Source organism: Triplophysa dalaica, chromosome 3 (assembly GCF_015846415.1).
Source record: "Triplophysa dalaica isolate WHDGS20190420 chromosome 3, ASM1584641v1, whole genome shotgun sequence".
NCBI classification, from domain to species: Eukaryota; Metazoa; Chordata; class Actinopteri; order Cypriniformes; family Nemacheilidae; genus Triplophysa; species Triplophysa dalaica.
The window spans coordinates 28213959-28240089 of NC_079544.1; the positions used below are offsets into that span (position 1 = coordinate 28213959).

Consider the following 26131-nt stretch of genomic DNA (forward strand, 5'->3'; position numbering starts at 1 on the left):
GCCGTTGCTAGCGACCTGCGCGGTATCGTTCCTGAAGGATCAGCCATGGAGGGGTCGAGCTTACTGTTAGTTTACTGTTACACTAAAAAATACCCTTTTATAAACTCAACAGAATGCCAATTTAGTCGCTAGCGCCAAGCAGTATTGAAATTTTGCACTTAGAATTATAATACTGTGGTTCATTGATATTTCTATCCATAAAGAATTCTTAAAATATGCTTGAACTTTACTTAAATATACACAATGAAATGTACTATTCTACCTTTTTGTAAAGACAGGCAAGACTCCACAAGTCAGAGGAATTGAAATGTTATATATTTATTTATTTTGCTACATATCAGCAGTGAGTATTTGGCTACAACACACATTTATAATACCGGAAAGTAAAAATAAGATGTACACATTTAGTAAAAATAAGATGAAGGGAACACCACCGTAAATTATTCTGAGATCTAAAGTCCAATTGACACGGGACGGTTTTACACCGAAACACTTCATGCGTCTTCGAGTGACTTCATACAATAATGGAGAATCCTGATGTTAATGTAGCCAACAGACAGCACATGTGAAAAACTAAGAACTTTGCTGCTGCTTTTCAAAATCCCAGGGGTAAAAGCTTGAAGTGTTTGGATCAGAGCCAAATAACATTTCTGTTACACTTTGCTGTACAGAATCAGAGGAACCTGAGGACACCATTTTACTGAGCTCAGAACAAAAATAGTCAATATCAGCAAGGTCAGACATTTTGGAAACATTGACAGTGTGATTTTTAACATCTTCAGCTGGTTTGGATACAGAGAAGTCGACAGCGGTTGCAATACACATCTCAGGGTTGGCTTCAGAGGTTTTCCACACAGACTTTGAATAAGCGTTTGATGCCATTAAGATAGGTTTGGTTTCTCCACAAGATGGAGATTTGTCTCTGCTTAATTCAGGCCTTACATTTCTTTCATTACTTTCATCATTACTGCTTCCTCTGTTATGTGGAAGAGGACCGAAGGAGTAATCATCAGGTTCGGAGCCACTGTGATCATCACTCAGCACCTCACAGGATACAATATTGAAGAAAGTCATCGCCTTCTCATCAGAATGGCTCAAATCTATGTAATCTTGCTGAGGACTGAAGGATTGACAGTAACTCATCACATAATCTGACTCGTAGTTTTCAATTTCAGAGTCAAATATTCCTGTGTCAATAGATTTTGGACTAAACGGATCAGCATTGTGGAATTCACAGTTGCTCTCTTTGCTTGTTTCCAAACATGGGTCTTGAAGAGCAAAACTATATCTGCGTGTGTCAACAGGGTCTTGATGAACAGCTGTGGGCGTATCGACCTCATGGAACCCAGAATCAAGTCTCGAAGCATCATGACAGTTTATGGCGTTCATTTCTTCAAATTCAGATTCACAGTCAGCTGACTCAGTGGATATGGGACTAAATGGGTCAAAATAGTGGAGCTCAGATTTGCTGACGGTCAACCTTTCACAGCAATGGGAGTCAAGCTGTGCTGAATGACTGGACTCAAGGTTCTCACGAGCACAAAGCTGGTCAGCAGATGCAAAGAGGTCTTGAAGTGTAGATTTTAAAGGTGAACCACATTCCGTATCCTCGACCGATGAATCAAGAATGTGTATCGCTGGATTTGGATCATTAGCCTCTGAATGAATCAAGCTTTCGCAAGCATTTGGATCCTCAAGCGTAAGAATATGTAAACTCCCACATGGTTCACTGTCATTAGCACAAAGACTGTCAGTCGCAATCTCCGTCTCTACTTGGTTGGTGTTTTCAGGCTCAGTGGCACAACATTTAAATTGATCTGTGTCATTGAATTCAGGGCTCAAAGAATTTTCATTCCAAATCATCTGATTCGCACATTTCTTTTCATCCTTGTCCTCTGGACAAACTGGATTGGGATTATGTAACTCAGGGCTACCAGGGTCTAATCGGACTGTGAAAAAGAACATATCTCCATATTTGTAGTCATATGCATCTAAAGCAGAGCAATGGTCAGAGGTTTCACTCTTTATACCATGTGATACTTCACATGAGCCATCTGGATTATTAAGATCCTTCTCACCATTTTCAAGTTCAGAATGACAGCAATCAGCACTTTTTTCAACAGTGATCATACACGGACATCCAAAAGTCTTGTCAGTGTCTCTTGTGTCTGGATGTGGATCAGGGTCACATGGACTAAGAGGAAAGTCAGTATAGGAGCCTGCGATGATCTTCTGCAGACCACACAGAGATCCCGACTGGATCCTGTCCTCCTCCTCTTCAACTGCAGCAAATGTACTGTAGTCAGCCTCAAAGGAATCAAACTCTGAAGAACTGTGACTGTAGACACGCTCTTTATCATGCGCTGTGCTAACAGTTTCAACTGACGGATTTGCTTGCACTGCATCATGAGTTTGACCCGGGCTTGTGTTTGTTTCAACCTCAGGACAGGTATTACTGCGAGACCTCAGACTTTTACTTTCAGTGGGCACGGACACATGGCGAACAAGCCTTTCAGGGGAACATCGGGACTGAGCATCTAGTGGTAGGTTGATAGGAGTGTTGAAGGTACCATAGTCTCTGTCTTTACCAACGGACTGGAGAGGGCAGTGCACAGTTTCGGGAAGACTCTGTTCTGCAGTGATGAAGCTATCCTGACAGCACTTTACCTCTGGCATGTCAACAAAGAGCGTGTCGGAGGCAAAAGGATCTGTGCCTTTAAATGGGTCCCTTGGTAAATGTTCTGTGAAAAGTAAAAAAACTTCAAATTTGTTCTGACTGACTCGCACCAGATTTCACTAAATGCTTTTCCTTTTGTTTCAGTGCTCACTTTTTCAGTTTATTATTTGTTACATGTTTCCTCAATTCCATTTTTACAATCTGATGATTAAAATGATTAAGAGACCATTCCAGATCTTAATTTAATCAGCATTTCTAAATGTATTGTGGCCATTACAGTCCAATAAAATCAAACCTCAGGAGTTACGAAGTCATCTGAAAACAATTTGAAAGACTGACAGAATCATAAATCCAGGTTATTACATATTTTTTTCCTAAAAACATGCACGATATGACTGGTGTGTTGATAAATGTAAACAGCTGCATGATAAATGAAGAGACCAAAGTTATCCAAAATTATGTTTAGGTTTATTTACTATTTCTTGGTATGTCTTAAACTTAAATTATCCCTTTTATTCACTTTCACTTATTTCATTCTGTAAACTAGTAAACAAAACTGGTCTGACTTACAAAAAAGTTGCCATTTTCTTATTCATGTTTAAACAACACAATTCTATTGTATTTTTGTGTCATGAATCTGACAGGAAGAACCCAGATGCAGATAGCAGGTAACAACAAAGACTTTAATAAGACAAAAACCGTGGATGGGGGAAAACAGCAAATAATAAAACACTCAAAGCAAAACACTTCCCACGAGAGGCCAAAACCAATGAAATCAAACAACAAGAATAATTAGTTCCCTCCACAGATGGGCAAGACAGGAACAGTGTAAACGTACACAAGACTCTGTTAAATGGGGAAAACTAACAGGGGAATAATGACACTGGGCTGGTGAGGAGAATGAAAGCTAAGTGCAAGACTACGGGAAACAATGGCTGCATCCATATACCCCCACTTGCAGTCTTGGCCACTTAAACGTGACAGGAAGGAAGAGCGCAAGTCTGTCCAATGTCTTAAAAACGAGGAAGTGCAGTGCCCTTAACACACACCAAACCCACACTATCTTAAATACCCCGATGTTGCGGTATTCAGGGCTAAGTGTTCATGTCCCGCAAGATGTTGGGGAAAGCTTTTCAGTGCAAGTTCAAGTGCAACTACTTTTAAGGTTATTTCTTTATTTATTCTATGTTTGGCTAACATGTGTTTTTCTTTTGTTTTGGCTTTTTTGGGTACACCTGCGTTGATACAAATAAAGCGCTATAAAATAAATCAGATTTGACTCTATAACTATACTACATGCCCACTTGGGATCTTCACGGCAACTAGAACACTTGGGCCAAAAACAGGAAATACGTCATGAAAGTAGTCGAGTTGTCAAGTGCAAAGACCGCAAGTGGGGGTATTTGGACGCAGCCTAACACTGGAGGGGTGAAGGGAATGAAACACTAAGGGAAATAAGGGGGCTGTGATGGCCAGGATTTATGCCACACATGATTTTTATGCCAAACAAGATGCTTATATTTTCATCATGCATTGATCAATAAAAGAAGACTTTACTGTATTGGTTTGTTTTAATATCTTTCTTAGTCATTGTACTGAGTCAGTCCACAGGCTTAGTTGTTTGGCTTTAAGTTAAAAACATTAAAACCAGCTAAAAATAGTAATGTTAAAAACATAATCAAAGATTGAACTTATAATAACTCTAAGATTTTAATTAAAAACTTTTAAACATTTGGTATCTGTATTGTAGTAGCAGACCACCCTTGTGACAAAGTTTAACTGTTTTATAGGAATTCTAAAGGAAGTGAGAATGTATCATTCTCAATGTTTAAGAGGGGACATAGGAAAATGTAATGTCCTGATTATTGTGATTTTTGTAATATAATTATTTTTGCATTAACTAAAAGTTTATCCATGGCTCTAAATTTAGTTAAATATGACATGTTCCTTCCAGGGTTTGTGTTGTTAGTGTTTTGAGAGATTGTATGGTTTTGTTTCTTTTCTTTTGTTTAAGTGGTGCTGGCCACCAGTGTATTTAGTATATGTCTAGTCTTTAGGTAGGTAAAGTGTCCAGGACAGCTGGTGCTGTTTTTTGGTCCTCTGTCAATTGAGAGACTCTAGCACGATTATAACTTGGAATGCTTTCTTTTTCCTGGAATTAATTCTGAATGGAAAACTACTTATCTTTTTTTTTGTTCCTCTGATGAGGCTTAATCACTACATTTCTTGTTTTAGCAAGATCCAATAAAGACTGTCACAAACTGAAAACCACTTTGCCCTGTTTGTGGCTATTGACTATTTGGTTGTGATTTGCTGATGCACATGGTAGGTCCATCACAGGGGCTGTGACAAGACACGTGACAGAATAGCACATGGTGTAGAGATGACAAAGCCCACGTGCTTCCACACGAAACACAACAAGCTCAAAATACTCAATAAGGTACTGTCATGACCCTGTCCACAGAACTAGAAAACTCCTGACAAGAAAGAAAGGATCATGACAGTTTTGGACCTGTTCCACACATTGTTGTTGGGGACTTTATATCACCCCTGAGACATACTGGACTGGAATTGACACAATACACACAGAAATGCTGGAGTGCTGTCTTTATTTTTTGTGGCTGTATATATATACACTACCGGTCAAAGGTTTTAGAACAAATGTTTCTCATATCTTAAGGTTTTGATCTAAAGTGAATCCTTAAATGTCTGAAATGAGTTTCATAGTCAAAATCTAAATGTCATTAAAAACTAAACATTAATAAAAACACTGCAGCATTTCAAAGTTACCAACCTGTCACATCAGACTTTTGAAAATGGTCATCTCCAAAAACATCCCCTGAGAAGAATGAAAATCAAACATGTTAAGTCCTCATGCGATCCAAACACAATCTTGCGGTCATAGCTGCAGGCTCACCATCAGTGAAGGGATTTGGACGAAAGAAATCAAACTGTCTGTTTGTCGTCTGGCTGTGCTGAACCATCTCAAAATCTTCCTCCTCCATATCAAAAGATTCCAACTGTTCAAAAAGAGTAAAAAGTCAACATCCATGACGAGCACCAACAAACACCAACACAAAAAAAATCTTTGGCAATTGTAGCTTAGTCAGGCCGTGAAGAAAGCAAAACGCTATTGACTATTCTGCGCTACTCATTGAAGTGAATGAAGGCTTTCTGTGCTTCATGTGGTTCATGTGCAAAACGATGGGGTAGTAAATAAATATACTGAAATTAACAAATCAATGTAGAAAGTTTCACAAACAATTAGTTACATTTGCTACAAAAAGCAAACCATAAAAAACAATAGAATAAAAAAAAATGAGATTGAAAAATGAATATTTGAATGGTATTAAATAATTGGCACTTGTGGATTGCTTTCCACGCACTTGTGGAGCCAGTCGGGTCCCTGTCGGGTCACTGTGGCACGACGGAAAATGTTTTTAGATTTTTAAAAATGTGATGCATTTGTCATGTGAAGTTTCACAAACAATGTGCACGTTTTAAATATGTTATGTATTTGTCCATTCACTCGTTGACAGCGTGTGCTCCGCTTTTTTAACATTTACAATGGTTGGGTCAAAATGGGACTAAACGTCTTGGTTACATCTGTAACCTCAGTTCCCTGATGGAGGGAACGAGACGTTGTGTTGAGCCGACAGATGGGGTTCACCCTTGAGAACCAATCAACTCTGACTACTATAGAAAAGGCCAATGAAATTTGGCGAATTAAATTTGCATGCCGGTCTCCGCCCCCGGATATCCGGTATAAAAGGAAGACGGCGTTCAGCATTCATTTACCTCTTGTTCTGAAGAGCCTGAGAGCCTCTCACGACTACAGCAGAGGACGATAAGTGTTGTGGCATAGGGGACACAACGTCTTGCTCCCTCCATCAGGAACTGAGGTTACAGACGTATCCAAGACTTTCCCTTTCTGTTGGTTCCTCGACGTTGTGTCGAGCCGAGAGATGGGGTTCCTATTGAAAACGCCACAACGCTGTAGGTGTCACAATCTCTAGCGAAGCGACGGTAGCAGGCCTGGGCGTGTCAGCACGAGGCTTTTGCGAGACTGTAACCTTCCAGTGTGATGGTCGAGGGTCCTAGTGCTTTCTTGGAGAAAGATGGGTACAGCCCTGACCGGTAACCTTTCACGGACGGAGGCCTTAGCTCTCTACTGGCGAGATGCCATCCGGATCGGGTTTACACCGGGTGGGCGCGACTTCCTAATTAGGGATGCGCTGCAGAGGCCACTTCCTACCCGGGGGGAGGAATATAGAGGATATAGCTATGGTCTCGCCCTTGGAGGAGATCGCATGGAACCTGCTGACTGAGTAGTTAACTGCGAGGTGGAGGTCCACCTGGGGAAGGTCATGGGTTACCAGGAATGGGAACCATCTCATGAGGATACATCAGACGGAACAGCCCTCGCAGGGGGTGTTACAGACACCCGGTAGCACTAGGTCCGGTTAGAGCTATCTGTGATAGTTCATATGTTCTTCCAGCCTGAGGGGGAAGGCTGCTCTTCCCAGCCGACCCCCAGGGGGTGCTTGCTTAGTCATGGATGGAATGCCTGTTCTTAGCCACGTGATTGGGTAAGAAGGGAGGTTGGTGAGATACCTGTTCTTAGCCATATATTTGGGTAAGAAGAGAGGTAGATAGCTCACTGACCCAATCTGCTGGAGGGTGGGGAGGTGCTTTCACAGGCATGCACCCCGCCGGATGCCAGTCCTACATGTCGGCACGCAGGACGTGGGCTGACAACGGGTTTACGCGTAGGTCGTAAAACCTTGCGAAGAGGTTGGGCGTAGCCCAACCCGCAGCTCTACAAATGTCTGCCAGTGCCCAGGAGGTGTCTATACTCTGTGTGGAGTGAGCCAACACTGCCAATGGGTATGCTTGTGATCGGTATGCCGCCGTGACAGTGCACCAATCTCTGTTATGAGACAGCTTTCCCCTACTGCTGTCCTCCGAAACAGACAAAGAGCTGGTCAGAGCTGAAGCTCTGCGTGTGGTCCAAGTAGAGGCACAGTGTGCGTACTGGACACAACACGGATGGGGTTGGGTCTTCCTCCCCAATGGGGAGCGCCTGCAAGTTCACCACTTTTTCTCGAAAGCGTGTTGTGGGAACTTCGGGCATGTATCCGGGCCTGGGTCTCAGGATAACGTGAGAGTTGCCAGGGCCGAATTCAAGGCAATCCGGGGACACGGAGAATGCTTGAAGGTCCCCTACCCTCTTGAATGGAGCGAGACCGGCATGCAAATTTCATTCGCCAAATTACATTGGCCTCTTCTATAGTGGTCAGAGTTGATTGGTTCTCAAGGGCAAACCTCATCTGTCGGCTCAACACGAAGTCGAGAGACCGACAGAATGGTAACCAACCGTTGGGTTGAGGTATGATCTGACATTTATTAGTGGGTGCTTTATGTGCATCCTTAACCTGTGAAGTGGCTGATCTGAACATCACATCTTCCTCCTTGACTTCAGTCAATGTGATCTCTGTAAAAGACGACGAGCCGCTGCTTTTCTGTAAGCGATAACGGATTATAAACACATAATTTCAATCACATGATGCCATCACCAATGCTACCAGACGTACCAAGTTGTCAGCTGAACATTGTGTATCTACAGATCTCTCCAGTTTCACTTCCTCTATTTCCTGCTCGGACCTGATCTCTTCTTGGTGAACACGATCAAAGTCGTTCTCCACGTTTTCACACGTCGCTTCCTCTGGTATCTCTGTCACTGAACGTTCATCTGTCATGAAGCCAGCAACCAACTCGTCAAGCTTCATTTTAACCTAAGCAAAACAAAAAAGATCTAAACAATTTAGCACACATTGGACCTGTTTGCATTCACATCCACACTCCTTGCTCTCCTCGGGACACCTCAGCGTTTATTGTTGTTTTGACTACCTTTGTGTTTTGTCTGTGTGTGTATATTTACCTTAGCTGCTACAGTCTTTCCATTCAACAGCAGTGAGCAGTATTGTTTGATTAATAAGCATTTGAAATTTTCTATTTATTTGATATTTGATCGATATTAATATGATCTTAAATGTATATTTTATTTTGTCCTATATTAATTGTATAATTCAATTCTTTAAAACTACTGAAAAGTTATAGATTCTTTGTGGTGGTCTACTGGAAGTTAAGTTTGGGCCACATAACGTTTGCTTATGTTGGTCTATGGAAGCAGGTTAGATCTCAAATTTGCAAGCACAGAGGTTGAAGACGTAGGGTTTGGATAGTTATTAAAGTCGCTACTATTCAAACTTAAGTTACTTTAAGGCATTTGAAAACAGACATTTGACATCACATTTACATTTATGCATTTGGCAGACACTTTTATCCAAAGCTACTTACATTGCATTGTACTATACATTTGTTTTTTAAAGTTTGTACAATCCCTTGGGATTAAACCTGTGACCTCTGCGTTGCCAGCACAATTGTCTAACCACTGAGCTACAGGAAAGCTCAATTTGACCTGAACTGAGTATTTTTGATGATCTCAATTGAGGAGCTGAATAAAGGAAAATAAAACAAAACAAGCAATAAAATAGATTGAGATTAGTTGAGCCAGAGTGCAGCCATTTTGAAAGAAAACAGTGATCATTTTGTTTACATCCAAACGTGACTAGATTAGCCCAAAATATGAATCTTTTTCAGCGTTCAAGTTATGGATTGGAGATTTTACACGTAATTAGACAGTATTTGCTATATTCTGTATAATTTACAGTATATCAATAAAAAGACAGAAGAAAATATTCATCGTTTTACAGATGTATTGTTTTGTGTCATGAGACATGTATTAAACTTGCATACTTTTATGACAGTTATTCTGGATAAATTGAGAATACCGATTATTCTGTCTGAAACTGAGATCATGATCACCTAAGATTCTGACACCTGAAAACAAATCTTAGGATTTTGCTTGAACATTATTTGTGGTTGGAGTCCATATACCAAGATTAACCTATCGTTACAATGCAAAAGCTGCCGTGCCTGTGGGATCAAAATGCATGAAATTATCAACAGAAATCAGAGAGAATATGTGACTAAATTGTGACCTGTAAGATCTCGTCAAATGAGTCCTGCAGTGGAGCGATGCGCTCATGAATGTTTTCTGAATGTGCTTTGGCACAGTCCACTTCCATCTGGAGCTGCAGGACACTTTCACTCACTGCTCGCAGCTTCACGTCATACTGCTGTATCGTCTGTTCCAACTCCTGCTGCTCCTCCTGCAATGACTGCAACTGCAAACACACAAGACAACACAAAACACACAATGACAATTACATCCGTAACAACAGGCATGTCCCTGCAAGACGGAAGGGTTTTAAAATAAGGGTTTTAAACTTTCCCAATATGTGCCATTGTAAAATGAATAAATGTTTGCATATGTGACAAAGGTGCGGCAGTATTTTTGAAGGGAACAAATGGAAATAAGTTTCATAAAAAGAATAATATCTAAATATAAAATGAACAAGTTGCTACTTTTCAAATACCAATATATTTTAAAGGATCCAACTACACACTGCAAGATTTCAGGAGTGACAACCACATTTAAATGCAGAAGTGAGTCCCCTAAATGATCGTTCCATGCAGGGGTTGTCGAAAGCATGAAAAATGTGTCTGGGTCAGAAACGACGTGTTTTACCACCAACTTCAATGGTGTAGTGCCAAAAAAACCTGTTCACAATTGTATCGTCTTATAAAATATAAACAATTCGTTTTTTCAGGTTTCTTTTTGGCTTGTCTTTGTTTGCTTTGTTTTTCAAAGAACTGGCAACTGTAACATCTGTCCGTTGCAGTACCCTCGTGCTTCGCCAGAGGGCACTCTCATCGTTCACTAAATTACCCTGGAAAATGTTTGCCACCATGACTTTTATTTCATCACCAAGAAAAGCATCGGCGCAAACGAGGAAATACTGTTAGTGCTCTTACTGCTATGCTGCTGTACATGATCGTATCAGGAAATACAGAAATATAGAAATTAGAAGAGAAAAAGTATTGTTTTTAATAGCAGCTCATTCTACTACTTTTCTAGGATTAATGTATTTTGCAGGACTCCTTGGCATAGTAGAAACTTTCAGGAAGGTGCATTGAGGCAGACTAGAGCTAGTTGCCCTCTAGGAACGAGTTTGCGGACCACTGTTTTAAAAGCACAAACATGTGAAAAGACATGAACAAGATGTGCTCACAACTGTAACATTGTCACAACAGCCACAGAGCTTATAATGACTAAAGCTTCAGATCTTCCTCCTTCTATAGAACTGAAGCTTAAGCATTGTTTAAGACACCTCTTTGCTCTATTGCACCCGTGACCAAAGTCACATTTAACATAGCACTTCCTTCAAAATTAACAGGATAATTAAAAAATATTACTTTTGCTTTTGCTTACCACTTTTCTTTCTTGCTTCTCAAGATTCTCCATAATCTTCAGCTGATCACTCAGTTGTGTCTTCTTCTCCTCCAGCCTCTCCACATCCTCTTGTGTCTCACAGCACAAAGTCTTGACCCTCTGAAGGGTTTCCTCCTCCGTCTGCACTGCATCCTTCAGCTCCTGACAATTTACATTTACATTTAGTCATTTGGCAGACGCTTTTATCCAAAGCGACTTACAGTGCACTTATTACAGGGACAATACCCCTGGAGCAACGTGGAGTAAAGTGTCTTGCTCAAGGACACACTGGTGGTGGATGCTGGGATCAAACCAGCAACCTTTTGATTTACCAGTTCAGTGGTTTAACCCACTAGACCACCATCTCCAGTGAACAATGAACATCACCATTATAATTGTCTTATATGATCATCAGATCATCATCCAGATTTTCCTAAAATATCGGGGTTAATTTATTTTATTATTACATTTTTTGTGGCCTTTTTGTAGTCATTTTGCCACACATTCAAAATGTAGAAATTACAATGTTTAATATTATTGAAGTTTTAATTTCGTTGACGAAAACTATGACAAACGTTTTTCGCCAATTTCATGTTTTCACTGACGAAAACGAGAAAATAACTAAATAAAAATGAATGCATGATAAGGAACGATAAAAATATACTGACATTTTCTTGTCTCACACGGCGGACATCAGCTTTTGCACATGAGCTGCTTATCTCATACAAGCGGTGGAGAGAAGCTTCAGGTAGAATGGGAAGCACAGTTCCCTTTCTGTCGGTCTCTCGACGTTGTGTCGAGAACGACAGATGGGTTTCGCCCTTGAGAACCAATCAACTCTGACTACTATAGAAAAGGCCAATGAAATTTGGCGAATTAAATTTGCATGCCGGGCTCCCCCCGGATATCCGGTATAAAAGGAAGCCGGCGTGCAGCATTCACTTACCTTTTGTTCTTCAGAGCCTTAGCTCATGACTACGAACAGAACGAATTCAATGAATACTTCTTCTTCTACATTGCCGGATCTACGACGTGTTGCAGCGGATCGTCCTTACCTGCAGCGACCTTTCCCTGGGCGTCTCGGCGATTCCGGAGGTGTTAGAGATTTTTTCTAAAAAAGTCCTTTTCAGGACTGACTGAGCAATCTCCAGCGCGGCATCTCCCGCTGTTCTCTTGTGTGCGGCACCCTCATCGAGGAGGGGGATTGACACGATCGCTGCGTTAGGCGTCTGGGCGTCCAGCACGCTGAAGCAGCGTTCGTTGACATATCTGCCTTCGACATCGGCTCCGGTTCCTGTGCCCCACAGGCGGCACCCCGGAAGCAGAGATTGAGGGGGAAACCTCCACCCCGTCAACAACCTTCTTCCGAGAAGGGGCACTGACGCGAAAACCCAAGGGAGAAAAACATCGGGCCCGAACCTTCACAGCCACGGCTCTGATCGGTCGGTACGGGACGATTCCTGCCTCGTCACCAAAGCCGGGCCCTTTTCAGGGCTTGGCGCCCACTTACTCGCAGAGTTTTCTGTTCTCCCCGGGTGTACTTGCAGCCTATCGTACGTGCATTCGCCGAACCGCGACGTCCTCGCGTCTGCTTCTGGAGCGAGCACTTCTTCTGAGCCGGCGGAGGACGAGGCTTCTCTTGTTTCTGCGGGGTTAGATAGCACCGCCTCCGAGCATTCCTCTCGCAATTCTAAGGCGTTTGAGGATCTAATCGCGGCGGTAACCAAGGCAGTCGACAGGCTCCACCTCGACTGGCCGCAGGAACAAGAGGCCCCCAAGGGTTCAAAGCTTGACGACAGATATCTGTCGGGTGGCTGGAGGGACGAGCCCCAGAATCGGGCTCTCCCTTTCTTTGAGGATCTCCACGGCGAGAAATCTCGCTCATGGCAGAAACCTCACTCCTCACGTGTTTTTGTGCCATCGACGTCGATTTATTCGACCATCGTTGGTGCAAAGACAAGGGGATACACTGCGATGCCCAGGGTGGAAGAGATGCTGGCTAGCCCTGGGACATCGTCATCCCTGAAAAAGCCTTCTCTTCCCACCAAGCCTTGCAGAGTTACATCTGCGCTGGTGGGAAAGGCTTTTCATGCAGCGGGTCAGGCTGGTGCTGCCCTGCACACCATGGCGGTTCTGCAGGCGTACCAGGCTGACCTACTGGATGATGTCAGCACTGGCGGGGTAATTGAGGAAGCAGCGTTTTCTGACCTACGCTGTCCCACAGATTTGTCTCTCTGTGCAACCTAGCAGACGGCCCGTGCCATCGGCCGTTCCATGGCTGCTTTGGTTACTGCAGAGAGACACCTGTGGTTGAACCTCACGGGCATCAAGGACAGGGACAGAGCCTTCCTCCTTGATACCCCGATCTCGCCTTCCGGACTGTTTGGAGATGCGGTTAATACCGTTGTCACCAGGTTCCGGGAGGCGAGACGACATGAGGAGGCTTTCGTCAAATATCTACCCCGCCGTGCTCAAGCGTCTGGCCACCCACTCTGGATCAGTTCCCCAGTCCCGGCCAGGCACACAGTCTCGGGTGGGTCCTGTCTACCTGAGGCGTGAGGTCCTCAGGGAGAGTGTGGCGAGTCGCGCCCCCCCCTCGCAGAGGCAGGGGAGCGGCCCACCGTGCCCCTCAGGCCACCTCCGGAGGGCCGGACCTGAGGCGCTTTATCTCTTCTAAAAAGAAGAAATCCTGAGACATGTGTGGCCGGGACTGTGGGGTAGTGCCCCCCCGGGGAGGGGTGCCCAAAGTTCCAAGAGAAACTAGAGGCTCCTCTTCGGTACCCTCACAGGGCCGCTTTGCAATCCCCGCACCTACCAGCCTTTCGGGGATTAGCGGTCTCTCAAAGATGCTAAATATTCGGTCGTCTCCTGCCACACTGCAGGGCACCGAATGTCTGGCATCCCCCCAACAGGACGAAGTGCCAACATTGATACCCCTTTCAGAGAATCTGGCAGCGTGGAAACTACTGCCAGGTATCTCTCCATGGGTAGAAAGAACTGTAACCAAAGGCTACAGAATTCAATTTGCATATTGCCCTCCGTGCTTCAACGGCGTGGTCTCCACTTCCGTGCAACCGTTGCGAGTGAATCTGTTGACACAAGAATTACAAGCTCTGCTGGACAAAGGGGCCATAGAACATGTTCCCCTATCAGACAGAGAGTCAGGCTATTACAGCCGGTATTTTCTTGTCCCAAAGAGGGATGGGGGGTTGCGTCCAATTCTAGATCTTCGCGGATTGAACCGCTACTTGAAGACACTCAAGTTCAAAATGTTGACAATCAAGATGATTGTGTCTCAAATTCAGTGTCACGACTGGTTTGTGACGATCGATCTCAAAGACGCATACTTTCACATAGAGATCTTGCCACAACACAGAAGATTCCTGATGTTCGCTTTCGGGGGCGAAGCTTACCAGTATCGGGTTCTTCCATTCGGCCTAGCCTTGTCACCCCGCACATACACAAAATGCATGGATGCAGCTCTGGCTCCTTTGCGACTCCGGGGCATCCGCATTTTGAATTACATAGACGACGGCTGATTTTAGCTCAGTCTCGAGAGCTAGCGCTTCGACATCGGGATGTCGTCCTAGCTCATCTCAAAGCTCTAGGGTTGAGACTCAACATCAAAAAGAGCGTTCTTTCCCCTACGCAAAATACAACGTATCTCGGGGTCATATGGGACTCGATCGAAATGCAGGCACAACTGTCTCCGGCACGTGTCGAGTCCGTACAAAACACCCTGAGGAGCATCAGGTTAGGCCAGAAAGTGACAAATCATTACTTTCAGAGAGTTCTAGGTCTCATGGCGGCAGCTTCCACAGTGATACCTCTGGGCCTCCTGCATATGAGACCGTTTCAGTTGTGGCTCAGAGCCAGGGGGTTTCATCCAAGGGCCAACCCCCAGAGGCATATAAGGGTGACGGGCCAGGGGCTTCGCACCCTTTCTATGTGGTTCAGACCTCGGTTTCTGACTTTAGGTCCCACTCTCGGTCCATGTTGTCGTCGCAAGATGCTAACGACAGACGCATCCCTCACGGGTTGGGGTGCGGTCTTAAATGGCCGTCCAGCCCAAGGGATCTGGAGAGGTCATCATCTCGATTGGCACATCAATTGCCTCGAAATGATGGCTGTATTTCGGGCCCTGAAATACTTCCTCCGGCAGTTGCGAGGCTACCATGTCCTAGTGCGGGTGGACAACACTTCAGTAGTCTCGTACATAAATCACCAGGGCGGACTGCGGTCACGCCACTTGAACAAATTGGCCCAGCAGATTCTGCCCTGGGCGGAGGGCAAATTTCTGTCCCTCAGAGCAATTCACATCCCGGGGCATATGAATGTGGGAGCAGACTTGCTGTCCAGACAAGCTCTGACCAACAGGGAATGGAAAATCCATCCCGAAGTAGTCAAACAAATCTGGGAAAGATTTTACGAAGCAGAGGTGGACCTCTTTGCTACACTGGAGACAGCACAATGTCCCCTCTACTTCTCTCTGACTCATCCAGCTCCCCTGGGTATGGCCCATACTTGGCCCAGACTGCGTCTTTACGCATTTCCTCCGACAGCTCTGCTCCCGGGAGTCCTGGCGAAGGTCCATCAACAGGGGTCTCGCCTCTTATTGATAGCTCCCCGTTGGCCAACCAGAATCTGGTTCTCGGACCTAGTATCCCTCCTAGACGGCTCTCCTTGGGCGATCCCAGTCAAGAGAGATCTTTTATCTCAGGCACAGGGGACAGTGTTTCATCCTCGTCCCGAGCTCTGGAACCTCCATGTCTGGCCCCTGAAGGGCACCAGCTGAGAGGCACTGGCCTCCCGCCTGATGTAGTAGAGACTATTCTAAGCGCTAGGGCTCCCTCCACTAGAAGGTGCTACGCCCTTACAGGGAGCGTTTTTGACAGATGGTGCCTTGCGCACCATGCAGACCCAATTCACTGTCAGATAGTTTCAGTGTTGGAATTTCTGCAAGAGAAATTGTTCTCAGGGATAAGACCTGGTACTCTTAGGGTTTATGTTGCCGCCATTTCGGCCTGCCACGACCTGATTGAAGGGGTTACTGTGGGAAAGCACCCTTTAGTTGTCCGCTTTATTCGAGGAGCGAGGCGACTGATGCCTCCTTCTAGAAGGACCGTCCCTCCATGGGACTTAGCGACAGTGCTCGAGGGTCTAGTTAGCGCCCCCTTCGAACCTATGGAATCAGCGCCTGTCAAGCTTCTGACCTTTAAAATGGTTTTTCTAATGGCAATCACCTCTCTTAAGAGAATCGGAGATTTGCAGGCGCTCTTGACCTCGCCGTCCTGTTTACATTTTGCCCCTGGGATGGTCAAAGCTATTCTGCATCCTCACCCGAGTTATCTTCCTAAAGTTCCGTTCTCCACCGTGCATCCGGTTATTCTTGAGGCCTTTTGCCCTCCGCCGTTCACGACGTCGGAGCAGGAAAGATTACACCTACTGTGTCCAGTACGTGCTCTTCAGACTTACGTCCACCGCACAAGCCAGTGGCCTAAATCAGAGCAACTTTTTATATGCTATGGGGGCCGCAAAAAAGGGGCGGCTGCTAACAAGCAAACAATGTCACATTGGGTGAGGGATGCTATTGCTCTGGCCTATGAGGCGCGCGGTCAAGCTTCACCTCTAAGAGTCAGAGCTCATTCCACAAGGGGGGTTTCTTCTTCTATGGCCTTAGCAAGAGGAGTTCCCTTGCAGCAAGTGTGTGATGCGGCGGGCTGGTCCTCTCCGCGCACATTTGTTAGATTTTATAGTCTGGATGTCCATGCCACTCCCGGCTCACGTGTCCTGGAGTCTACATCCTAGAGTCGTGCCTGAGCCCTCCTCTCGGATTGTGCACACACGTCACACAACCTTGGTGGTCCAGACACTTCCAGTACGGCGGCGTTGGTATTCTCGTTCCCATAGCGTTTGAAACGCAGCATCGAGTGTAGCTTTTGATAGGGAACGTCTCGGGTTACTTGGCTGTAACCCTGTTCCCTGAAAAAGCGGGAACGAGATGCTGCGCCTCAATGCCGCACTGTAGGCGTGCCCGGACGTCCTTTCAGACAAAGTTTGAACCCGATGACGCGTCCGCATTCACGCGTATTTATAACCGCCAGGTGCGGGTGTAATTAGCCACGTCACCTGCCGAGGTTATTTAAAGCCAAAATAATTTTTGCCGTGTTTGACACACGTGCTTCACAACCGGTCGAAACAAAGACTGTTCTCCCATAGCGTTTGAAACTCAGCATCTCGTTCCCGCTTTTTCAGGGAACAGGGTTACAGCCAAGTAACCCGAGACGTTTTCTGTGCATACTTTTTTTCTAAGAATCACACGTACACACTTTGAGAAATGATCATATAGGATGGTCTCTACGCAGCATTTTATAAATGAGGCCCCAGGTGTAAACGCGTATTTGGCCCCTTATCCACGTGTGATCCAATCGACACAACTCATAGTGCCCTGTAGCTCACTGGTTAGAACATTGCAATAGAAATAGAAACTAGAAAGAATGATTAAGTAGATGAACGTTACCTGCTGACAATGAGTTTAAATGACAGATTTTTGTTAAGCTATTAGTTGTGTAATTAATTAAGTAGACTTCACCCAATTTCTTTTAGTGTGTTAAAGCTCATAAATTGATATAGTCTTTCCTCAATTTTATTTTTAACACAAATTTCTTTCTTTTGCCTTATGGAAGGTCTGCATTCGGTCAAAATGAGCTAATAAAATATTTCTAATTCACATTCAATGTCTAGTTTTTTTTCTCATTCGGCAAGTAGCAATGTAATAAGCGGTAAAAGCAACCGGGTGTGAAAAAAAAAAAACCTTCAGTGTGATACAAGAACTGACGTGACACTTACAACATTAGAAACAGAATCGCGCTTAGTAAAAGTTCTGAAAAGTTTCTTTAAGGTTGCTATCTTTGTAACATCTATACAATTTTGCAAACTTTCCTGGCAATGGGATTTTTCTTGATCATTCGTTTTCTGGAAAAGCAAAAATGTTAAATGTCATGGATGAATGTTACCTAAGTAGAGCTGCTTACTGTTAAAGAAAAGCGTGATTTGGATAACTTGCTAAATAATGCAATATATAAAATTTGGCTAATGAGTGTTTGATAATAAAGTTGTAAGGTAAGGTTGGGGCGAACGACAGGCAACGTAAATAAACAGACCTGATATAGTCCCACTGATATTTTTGATCAATATTTTATTTCTTAAAATATTATTACTTTATTGATTTTAATATAATTACAAACAAGCTGATAACATGTGTTACGTAAGTGACATAAGTATAAGATGTTACGTTTGGATAGCAGCGAACTCAATCGAATAGTACTTAGTCCTTAAACAAATCGCATTGAGCTGGAAGAGAAGCTCTCCATTTTACCTCAGAGAGCAGCTCAAGAGCAGGTAAAGCGGATGGTTATGCCTGTCGTGGAAAATCAGATGTAATGTTGTTTTTGTACGTGACCGCAGGTGCTATCGGAGTTTACGTTATAGTTACAGAATTGTGACCCTGGACAACAAAACCATGGGTAAATTTTCTGAAATTGAGATTTTTACATAATCTGAATAGGATTTCCATTGATATATTGTTGTTAGTTGTTAGAATATGACAATATCTGTTTGAGATACAACAGTTTAAAACTCAGGAATCTGAGAGTGCAAAAAAAAAGAAATATTGAGAAAATGGCCTTTGAAGTTGTAAATCAGGGGCACTGTGTCAGGCTAACCATCTACAAAAATCTAGTTTTTATATATTTAAGGTAGGAAATTTAAAAAATGTCTTCATGGAACATATTCTTTACATAATATCCTAATGAGCTTTGCCGTAACAGAAAAATGTATCAATTTGACCCATACAATGTATTTTTGTCTTTTACAAAAAATGTTCTTGTGCTACTTCCAGGGTCACAATTGGAAAACTACAACAGAGTAAATGAAGTTCTGGCCAATTGTGAACATATTCAAGATTTTGATTAACCTACACTTCATGGGAACACGTCGTGGTGATTTGCTGATATAAGCATTTGCAAATTTTATTTCACGACTAAGAACTGAAGAGTATAGCATTGTTAAGTTTGCTTTTGGTTTAAAAGGAATAATAAGGCTAGCGAAGGACCCTTAGTGAAAGGACTCGAACCTTGTGCTTGTGGATATGCTATTTATTTTTAACAGAAACTCGTGAAGTACTTGGCAACAAATCCAAACTCTGACTGTACATTATGTTCATTTGTTTAATGTAATAATGTAAGGTTTTTAAAAAGAACCACACCATATAATGTAAGCTTGTTCCAAAATGTTCACAGAATCTTAATTAACTAACAATAACTTTTACTAGGTGCAGGCTAATGCACTATTTTTAAGAAGCTGTTCTGTATTAAAACGGCAAAATTGCATGTTGTCTAGCTAAGGCATTAATTAAATGAATCATTTCACTAGCCCACCCTCTACACTGATAAGCTCTAAGCTCTGGTGCCACCCCTGTTTTGAGGAGGGGGGTTATATTCAAAATGACCATTTTCCTCCTAAAATGTGGAGCCAAATTACAGAGTATTAAAAACGACTTTGCCTATGGTGAGAGTAAAAACATGAGAAAGGCACTTTTTATCTTCTTTTTTAAAGCATGCGTGTTTATAACTCAAGACCAGTGGTGTAGTACTATCAAAAAAGTTGTGTACTAAACTATACAACCATAACCCAACCTCAAATGGCCAAAAGACAGGGGACAGTGTGTGTTTTTCTAGTAACATATTTCAGATATTTATGCCTTATTCTTCACTTATACTTTGAATGTGAAGTTATAGAATTGGAAAAAAACAGTTATATGCCAGTTATGTTGATCACAATACAATATTTTCACAAAGCATCACATCTTTTTAACACGTCACATATACAAGATTACAAAAAACATACAGACGTGCTTGTTGGTAACCTTACAGCTCATTGAAATAATGCTTCATTCCTCCTGAAGTGTGATGAAATGAAAAGAGATGCTGTGGAAAGAGATGAATTATTGCTTATTCTACAAAGATTTTTGGAACACCTTAGAAAAGATAACACGTCTCTGGATTCTAGTGATTTTTTAAAGTAATGAGTTTCTTTAATTAGTATCACGCATGTATCCAATCTTGTCATCAGTCATTCAGTCTATTTAAATGGAGAAAAGTCGTCACTGTGCTGTTTGGTATCATTGTGTGCACCTCACTGAACATGGACCAGAAAAAGCAAAGGAGAGAGTTGTCTGAGGAGCTCAGAAAGACAATAATAGACAAGCATGGTCAAGGTACAGGCTACAAGACCATTTCCAAGCAGCTCCATGTTCCTGTGACAACACTTGATAATATTATGAAGAAGTTTAAGGTCCATGAAATTGTCAACCTCCCTGTGTGCAGCCGCAAGAGGAAAATCCACTCCAGATTGAACAGAAGGATAGTGAGATTAGTAGAAGAACCAAGAATAACTGCCAAAGAGATACAAGCTGAACTCCAAGGTGAAGGCACGTCACTTTCTGATAGCACCATCCCTAGCTTTTGAGCTAGAAGAAGACCAATGATTAAAGAAGACCAACATTAAAAAATACAAGACTGGAATTTGCTCAAATTCACAATCCTTCTGGGAGAATGTACTTTGGACAGATGAGTCAAAACTGGAGCTGTTTGGCAAGTCACATCAGGTTGTTATGTTTTGAGGCTGCTTTGCTTCATCTTGAATCTGTGCAGGGCTCAATGAAATCTCAAGACTATCAAGGCATTATGGAGCCAAATGTACTGCCAAGTGTCTCAGTCGCAGGTCATGGGTCCTCCAACAGGATAATGACCCAAAACACACAGCTCAAATCACCCAAGAATGGAGAAGAACAAAACATGTGACTATTCTGAAGTGGCCTTCTATGAGTCCTGATCTGAATCCTGTGGAACATCTGTTTAAAGAGCTGAAACTTGCAGTCTGGAGAAGGCACCCATCAAACCTGAGACAGCTGGAGCAGTTTGCTCAGGAAGAGTGGGCCTAACTACCTGTGTTATCAGATGCAGAAGTCTAATTGAGAGCTACAGTAAACCTTTGCTAACAGTGATCGCCTCTAAAGGTTGTGCAACAAAATATAAGTTTAGGGCTGCCATCATTTTGTCCATGACATTTTCATTTATTTTATTATTTACAATAGTATGTTGAAATATAAAGTCTGATTTCTATTAAAGGTGGAATAAACAATGATGGATGTCAATTACTTCTGTCATTTTCAAGTTATATCTGAGAAAAGTTACTTTGTTTTTTGAGGAGAGTACCAACAAATTTGAGCACGTCTATATACACGATTTTACAGTAGCCTATACAGAAGTTTGTCATCGCTGCCATTTTGCTGTCGATATGTCTTCATCAGAGGAGAGTCCTTTAAGACTGCAAGGGAAGCTCAGCTTCCCCTATAATTGTCAAAAAATTAATGGTCAAATATATGTACTATTATATTAACATTTTATTGACTAAAAATGTGTTAAACACGTTCATCTCGAACGAAAACAATTTCGTTCAGAATCAGCTACTACATTTACATTTACATTAACATTTAGACATTTAGCAGATGCTTTTATCCAAAGCGACTTACAAAGAGTTTAGGAGCAATAAGCGATAGTTCATACAGGAGCCATAATACATTAAGTGCCAATACAAAGTTACTGGTTTCAACAAAAGCTAGACCACTACCTGTTGAGAGAAAGGGTTAGTGTATTTTTTTTCTTTCCATTTGTTTGTCAAGTATTCACAGAAGAGATGGGTTTTAAGTAGTTTTTTAAATGTTGTGAGAGATGTGGTTGAACGGACAAAGTTAGGAAGTATGTTCCACCAGGAAGGAGTTGTGAATGAGAAAGAGCGGGAGAGCGATTTACTGCTCTTATGGGAAGGCAATTCAAGCGGCCGCTGGTTGCTGAACGCAGGGATCTTGATGGGGTGTAGGAGTGCAGGAGAGTGTTGAAGTAAGCGGTGCAGATCCAGTGATAGTCCTTTAGGCAAGCATTAGTGACTTGAATCTGATACGGGCTGCAACCGGTAGCCAGTGAAGAGAGATGAAAAGGGGAGTCACGTGAGCCCTTTTGGGCTGTTGGAAGGCGAGGCGTGCTGCTGCGTTCTGAACCAGCTGAAGTGGTTTGATAGCCTTTGCAGGAAGACCAGCAAGGAGAGCATTGCAGTAGTCCAACCTTGAGATTACCAGGGCCTGGACAAGGAATTGTGCCGCATGCTCCGTGAGATATGGTATGATCTTTCTAATGTTGAATAAGGCATATCGGCATGACCGTGTTGTCTTTGCAATGTGATCATTGAAGGACAGCTGTTCATCAAATATGACTCCGAGGTTCCTGGCTGTTTTGGAATGGGTGATTGTGGTATTGCCAAGATGGAATTGGCAAGATACTTGGCAAGATACTTAGGTTGGCTGACTCGATTTCCTTCTGATTCATTCCTGTAGCGTACAGTGCATTACTCTGTTGAAGCCCAGCGTCCATTGACTTCAATGGGGCTGGTTTAAACAGTTTTTTTCAGTGCTTAGAAACAAGACGGTCATTGGATAATGTTGCGATTATGTCCCGCCCATGGACGCTCAGCGTCTCTGGGATGAATGGAGGAGTGGGCTGGCCCGGACTCCGAGCGTCTGCGTGATGATTGGAGGGTCTGTCATCTCTTTTTAATCCACTTTTATGTCCTAAAACGCTCGTTTTTTGGGGTCGACAGCTTATAAAATCGTATTTCTTGTTTTTTTTAGCTTGTTTGCTATACACATTGTCATATATCAGCTTTTAGACATTTTTTTTTGTAATAAATCATAAATGACAAGGAGACGGCAGCTTCTCGCAATACAAAGAGACGGTTGGTGTGGGCGTGGTCTTCAGATTATGACGTGTATCATTCTGTGTCTCCATTTCCAACTCATTCCCATCGCGGATTTTTCATGTGTAGTCGAAAGACAAACTGCTGCAACCTTCATCGTATATTTCACACAATTTCACACCACATTCATTGTTTCAGTTTAACATAATTCCCACATTTCCTCCCGTTGAGTTAAATATATATATATATATATATTAGATCGTTTGTTCATTAATTTATATAGTCTGAACTAGCCAGCTAGCAAACTGCACACGGTGGCAGACAGTGCTAATATTGTCGACCTGATTTTGGCAAAGCCATTAGAAAGTCTTCCTTACGAGGAGAAACTTAGAATTAAACAGCAGGGCAGATCAACACCTAAGATTGATTTAGTGCAAAAGATAGGGGAAAGTAACAGGTTTTTTCAGCTCTCCTGGTATGACAAAGTTAGCTGGCTGACTGGAAGTGCTGTGCAAAAGAAAATGTACTGCTGGCCATGTCTCTTGACATGGGTTACAGAGCATTTTCTTGAAAAGGAACATAGGGCAGAATTTACATATAAATAAATGGACAATTTTTATGATTTAGGCCGAAAATGAGCTTCCCCTCTTTAAAAGATATTAATATATGAAGTTAACGTTGTGGTAAGAAACAGACAACATTATTTTAAAGCTACAATAAACGTAAAGAGGAGGTTTAAAACGAATGTAAAGGTAATGAAGAGACAGAGAAAATGTAAGGATTCTCACCTGTGCGATTTTTAACAGTAGTGCTACGGATGGGCTTCGTTTCATTCAATCGCGTGTCATTAATAAATGCTTGTATTAAAAGAAAGATATCAGATTCGCGATGCACTGCAATATGATAAAGAGATAAAGCAGCGCAAAAGAACCCGAGAATTCAGTGTCAATCTCTGTCGAGCCGGAGGCCCAGAACAGATGAGAGGAGACAGACACCCTTTAAACCAGCTTTGGCAAAAATGAGAGTTTAATCAATATTCCATGACGGCTTCAGCGGGACTCTTCCAGTCACTGACAGAACGAACTCCTCGCTGGCGGGTTGCCAAGACTGAAGATGATTCGCTTGACGTGGTTTTCGGAGGCGGGCCGCAAGACATATTGTGTATTTTCCTTAAAAAATGCACCAATTGTATGAACGAACTGTAAGCACGATGCAGTTAAAGGGAAAGAAAACACGAAAGCAGCTCGGAGACGTTAAGCAGGAGAACAGGAGGTTATACTCTCGTGTAGATCTTTAGAAGTCGTTATACGCAAACAGTGCTTTGGAAAAAATGAAGCAAACGACGTATGGGTGCGTATGGCCCTGACTACACCACTACTCAAGTCGTTCTTTGGTTCTGTTTTTGTAACATTTAAATGAATAGAAATAACATCATACAATTTACAAAGTCTTACATTGGGGAAATCTTCTCAAATGGCTTGTAAGCTATTTTTGCCTACAAAATAGAAAACAAGTACCTTGATTTCAATGTTGTCAGAAGAGTCCTTCACCTGAGCCTGGAGCTCCAAGGAGTCCCTAAAACAACATGTATTATTTCATTACACTGCCATTGATAGTCTGCACATTCACGAATTGTCTACTGTATACACACACATAAGTGCAAAAATACGTGAGGTGAAATACTGATGATGAGGAGGATAAATCATATTCGCGTACGTGCATGCCTCCGTTTAATGGCATTATTTCAGTAAATGACGGCTCGTCATAACAAACGAAGAAACTGGTTTGTTGTTAATGCGAGAATAAAATGCGTTGACAGAAAATGACGCTGTAGGGTGATGAAGATCACGCGCGGTCGCGTGTACCTCTGCGCTGCTGCAGCGCGCGTTCTCGCCGGCCGCAGACAGTCCACGATAAAGCGCATCATATTCAGACGTTACACAGGCTAGTCCCATTAAAGATTGCGTTTCTGCTGTCTGCGATGTAAACTCTATCAGATAATCTTCAGATCTGGTGAGGAATGAGAAGCTCTCCTTCAGTCTGCTCTCCGTCAGATGCGGCGGGAATCACGTGATCACGGGCTCTGGGCTCGTGACGCTCTGACGCTCGCCTGCAGGCTTCAAAACGCAGCGTCTAAAAACAACTTATTACTAGTCAATTACGTTGAATTATTTGTTTGTTTTTTATTTAACAGATGAATGGCCGTAAACGTTAATTTTGCTCTTAATATCGAATGTGTCTTGCGTAACACAAATACTTTTAGTACAATTGTTCAGCCCTTTATTCCACCAAACTTTGCATTTGTTCCCCTTACGTAAAGATATGTAGACCTATTGTAGTGGTGTAGCCTTAATTATTGTAACAATCGGGGATGGGCATTAATACATGTAAATGTATTTAAAATACAAATACAAAATACTGTGTGGAAAAGTGTATTTAAATACAAATGCAGTATTTTGTATTTTGAAAATACACAAAATACATGTGAAATTGGTGATTCAGTGCAGGTACCCCTGTTAGGCTGAAATCTATCTGGGCCTATTCTAAATGCCAAAAAGCATGATGTGTTTAACTGCTAAGAAACTTTCGTTTTCATTTTATTTACCGCTTCCCTTCCCCTACCTGGTAGGAAATACATAACTACAAAAAAAGACACTTTATAAAATGTTTTATTTTATTATGTTTTATCACCATCATAACTTCGAACTCAGTAACAAAAATAGAAAGTTTGTCTAAAATAAAAATAAATAAAATTAGAATTTGGCATTTTTCAACCAAAGGTTGTTTTTTTCTACTAAAATCTAAAGATTTTGTGTGGTGTATCATTCATCAGTGTCATCACAGATGCACACAATCAATACACTAAACTGATGGAGATTATTTTGTTTAATACAATCGTTAATTAAAAGAAAATAATGCATTTAAAAATTTATAAGACAGTATTTTTCAATTGAGTGTGTTTAATGTTATCATATATTGATATGTTTTGTTATAATGTCACAATTTGAAGTTAACTGTGTTTTACTGAGGGCTTAAGAAGTGTACTTGTAAGTGTACCATTTTCACATAATGACCTAAAAATGACCCAAAACCTAATCAATTTATATGTGAAGAAATCCATTAATCACGAGAGGAGTGTTTCACAAATTATTCGGCAAACAAATGACTTCCTCTCATCGCTCCTATTTGATGATTTGGAGAAGAATTTATCAGAGTCGCCCCCTGTCGTTTCACAGATTTATACA

The 26131-nt window shown here is 42.4% G+C and overlaps 1 protein-coding gene across 3 annotated transcripts; it reads right to left on the reverse strand.

The window, feature by feature from the left end:
- Positions 1–293: 293 nt before the first annotated feature.
- On the reverse strand, positions 294–24966 carry si:ch73-140j24.4 (uncharacterized). Of its 3 annotated transcripts, none has more exons than XM_056743569.1 (9): positions 24752–24966; positions 24404–24461; positions 11076–11237; positions 9742–9927; positions 8272–8472; positions 8113–8199; positions 5595–5697; positions 5472–5516; positions 294–2741 (listed from the first exon to the last, which is right to left on the reverse strand). In XM_056743569.1, the coding sequence occupies exons 1-9, from the start codon at positions 24811–24813 to the stop codon at positions 574–576; spliced, it is 3072 nt and encodes a 1023-aa protein (XP_056599547.1). In that variant the 5' UTR covers positions 24814–24966; the 3' UTR covers positions 294–573. The 3 variants fall into 3 exon arrangements, with proteins under 3 accessions (XP_056599547.1, XP_056599549.1, XP_056599548.1); XM_056743571.1 differs by lacking the exon at positions 24752–24966 and adding an exon at positions 24603–24679; XM_056743570.1 differs by lacking the exon at positions 8113–8199.
- Between the last annotated feature and the right edge of the window lie 1165 nt (positions 24967–26131).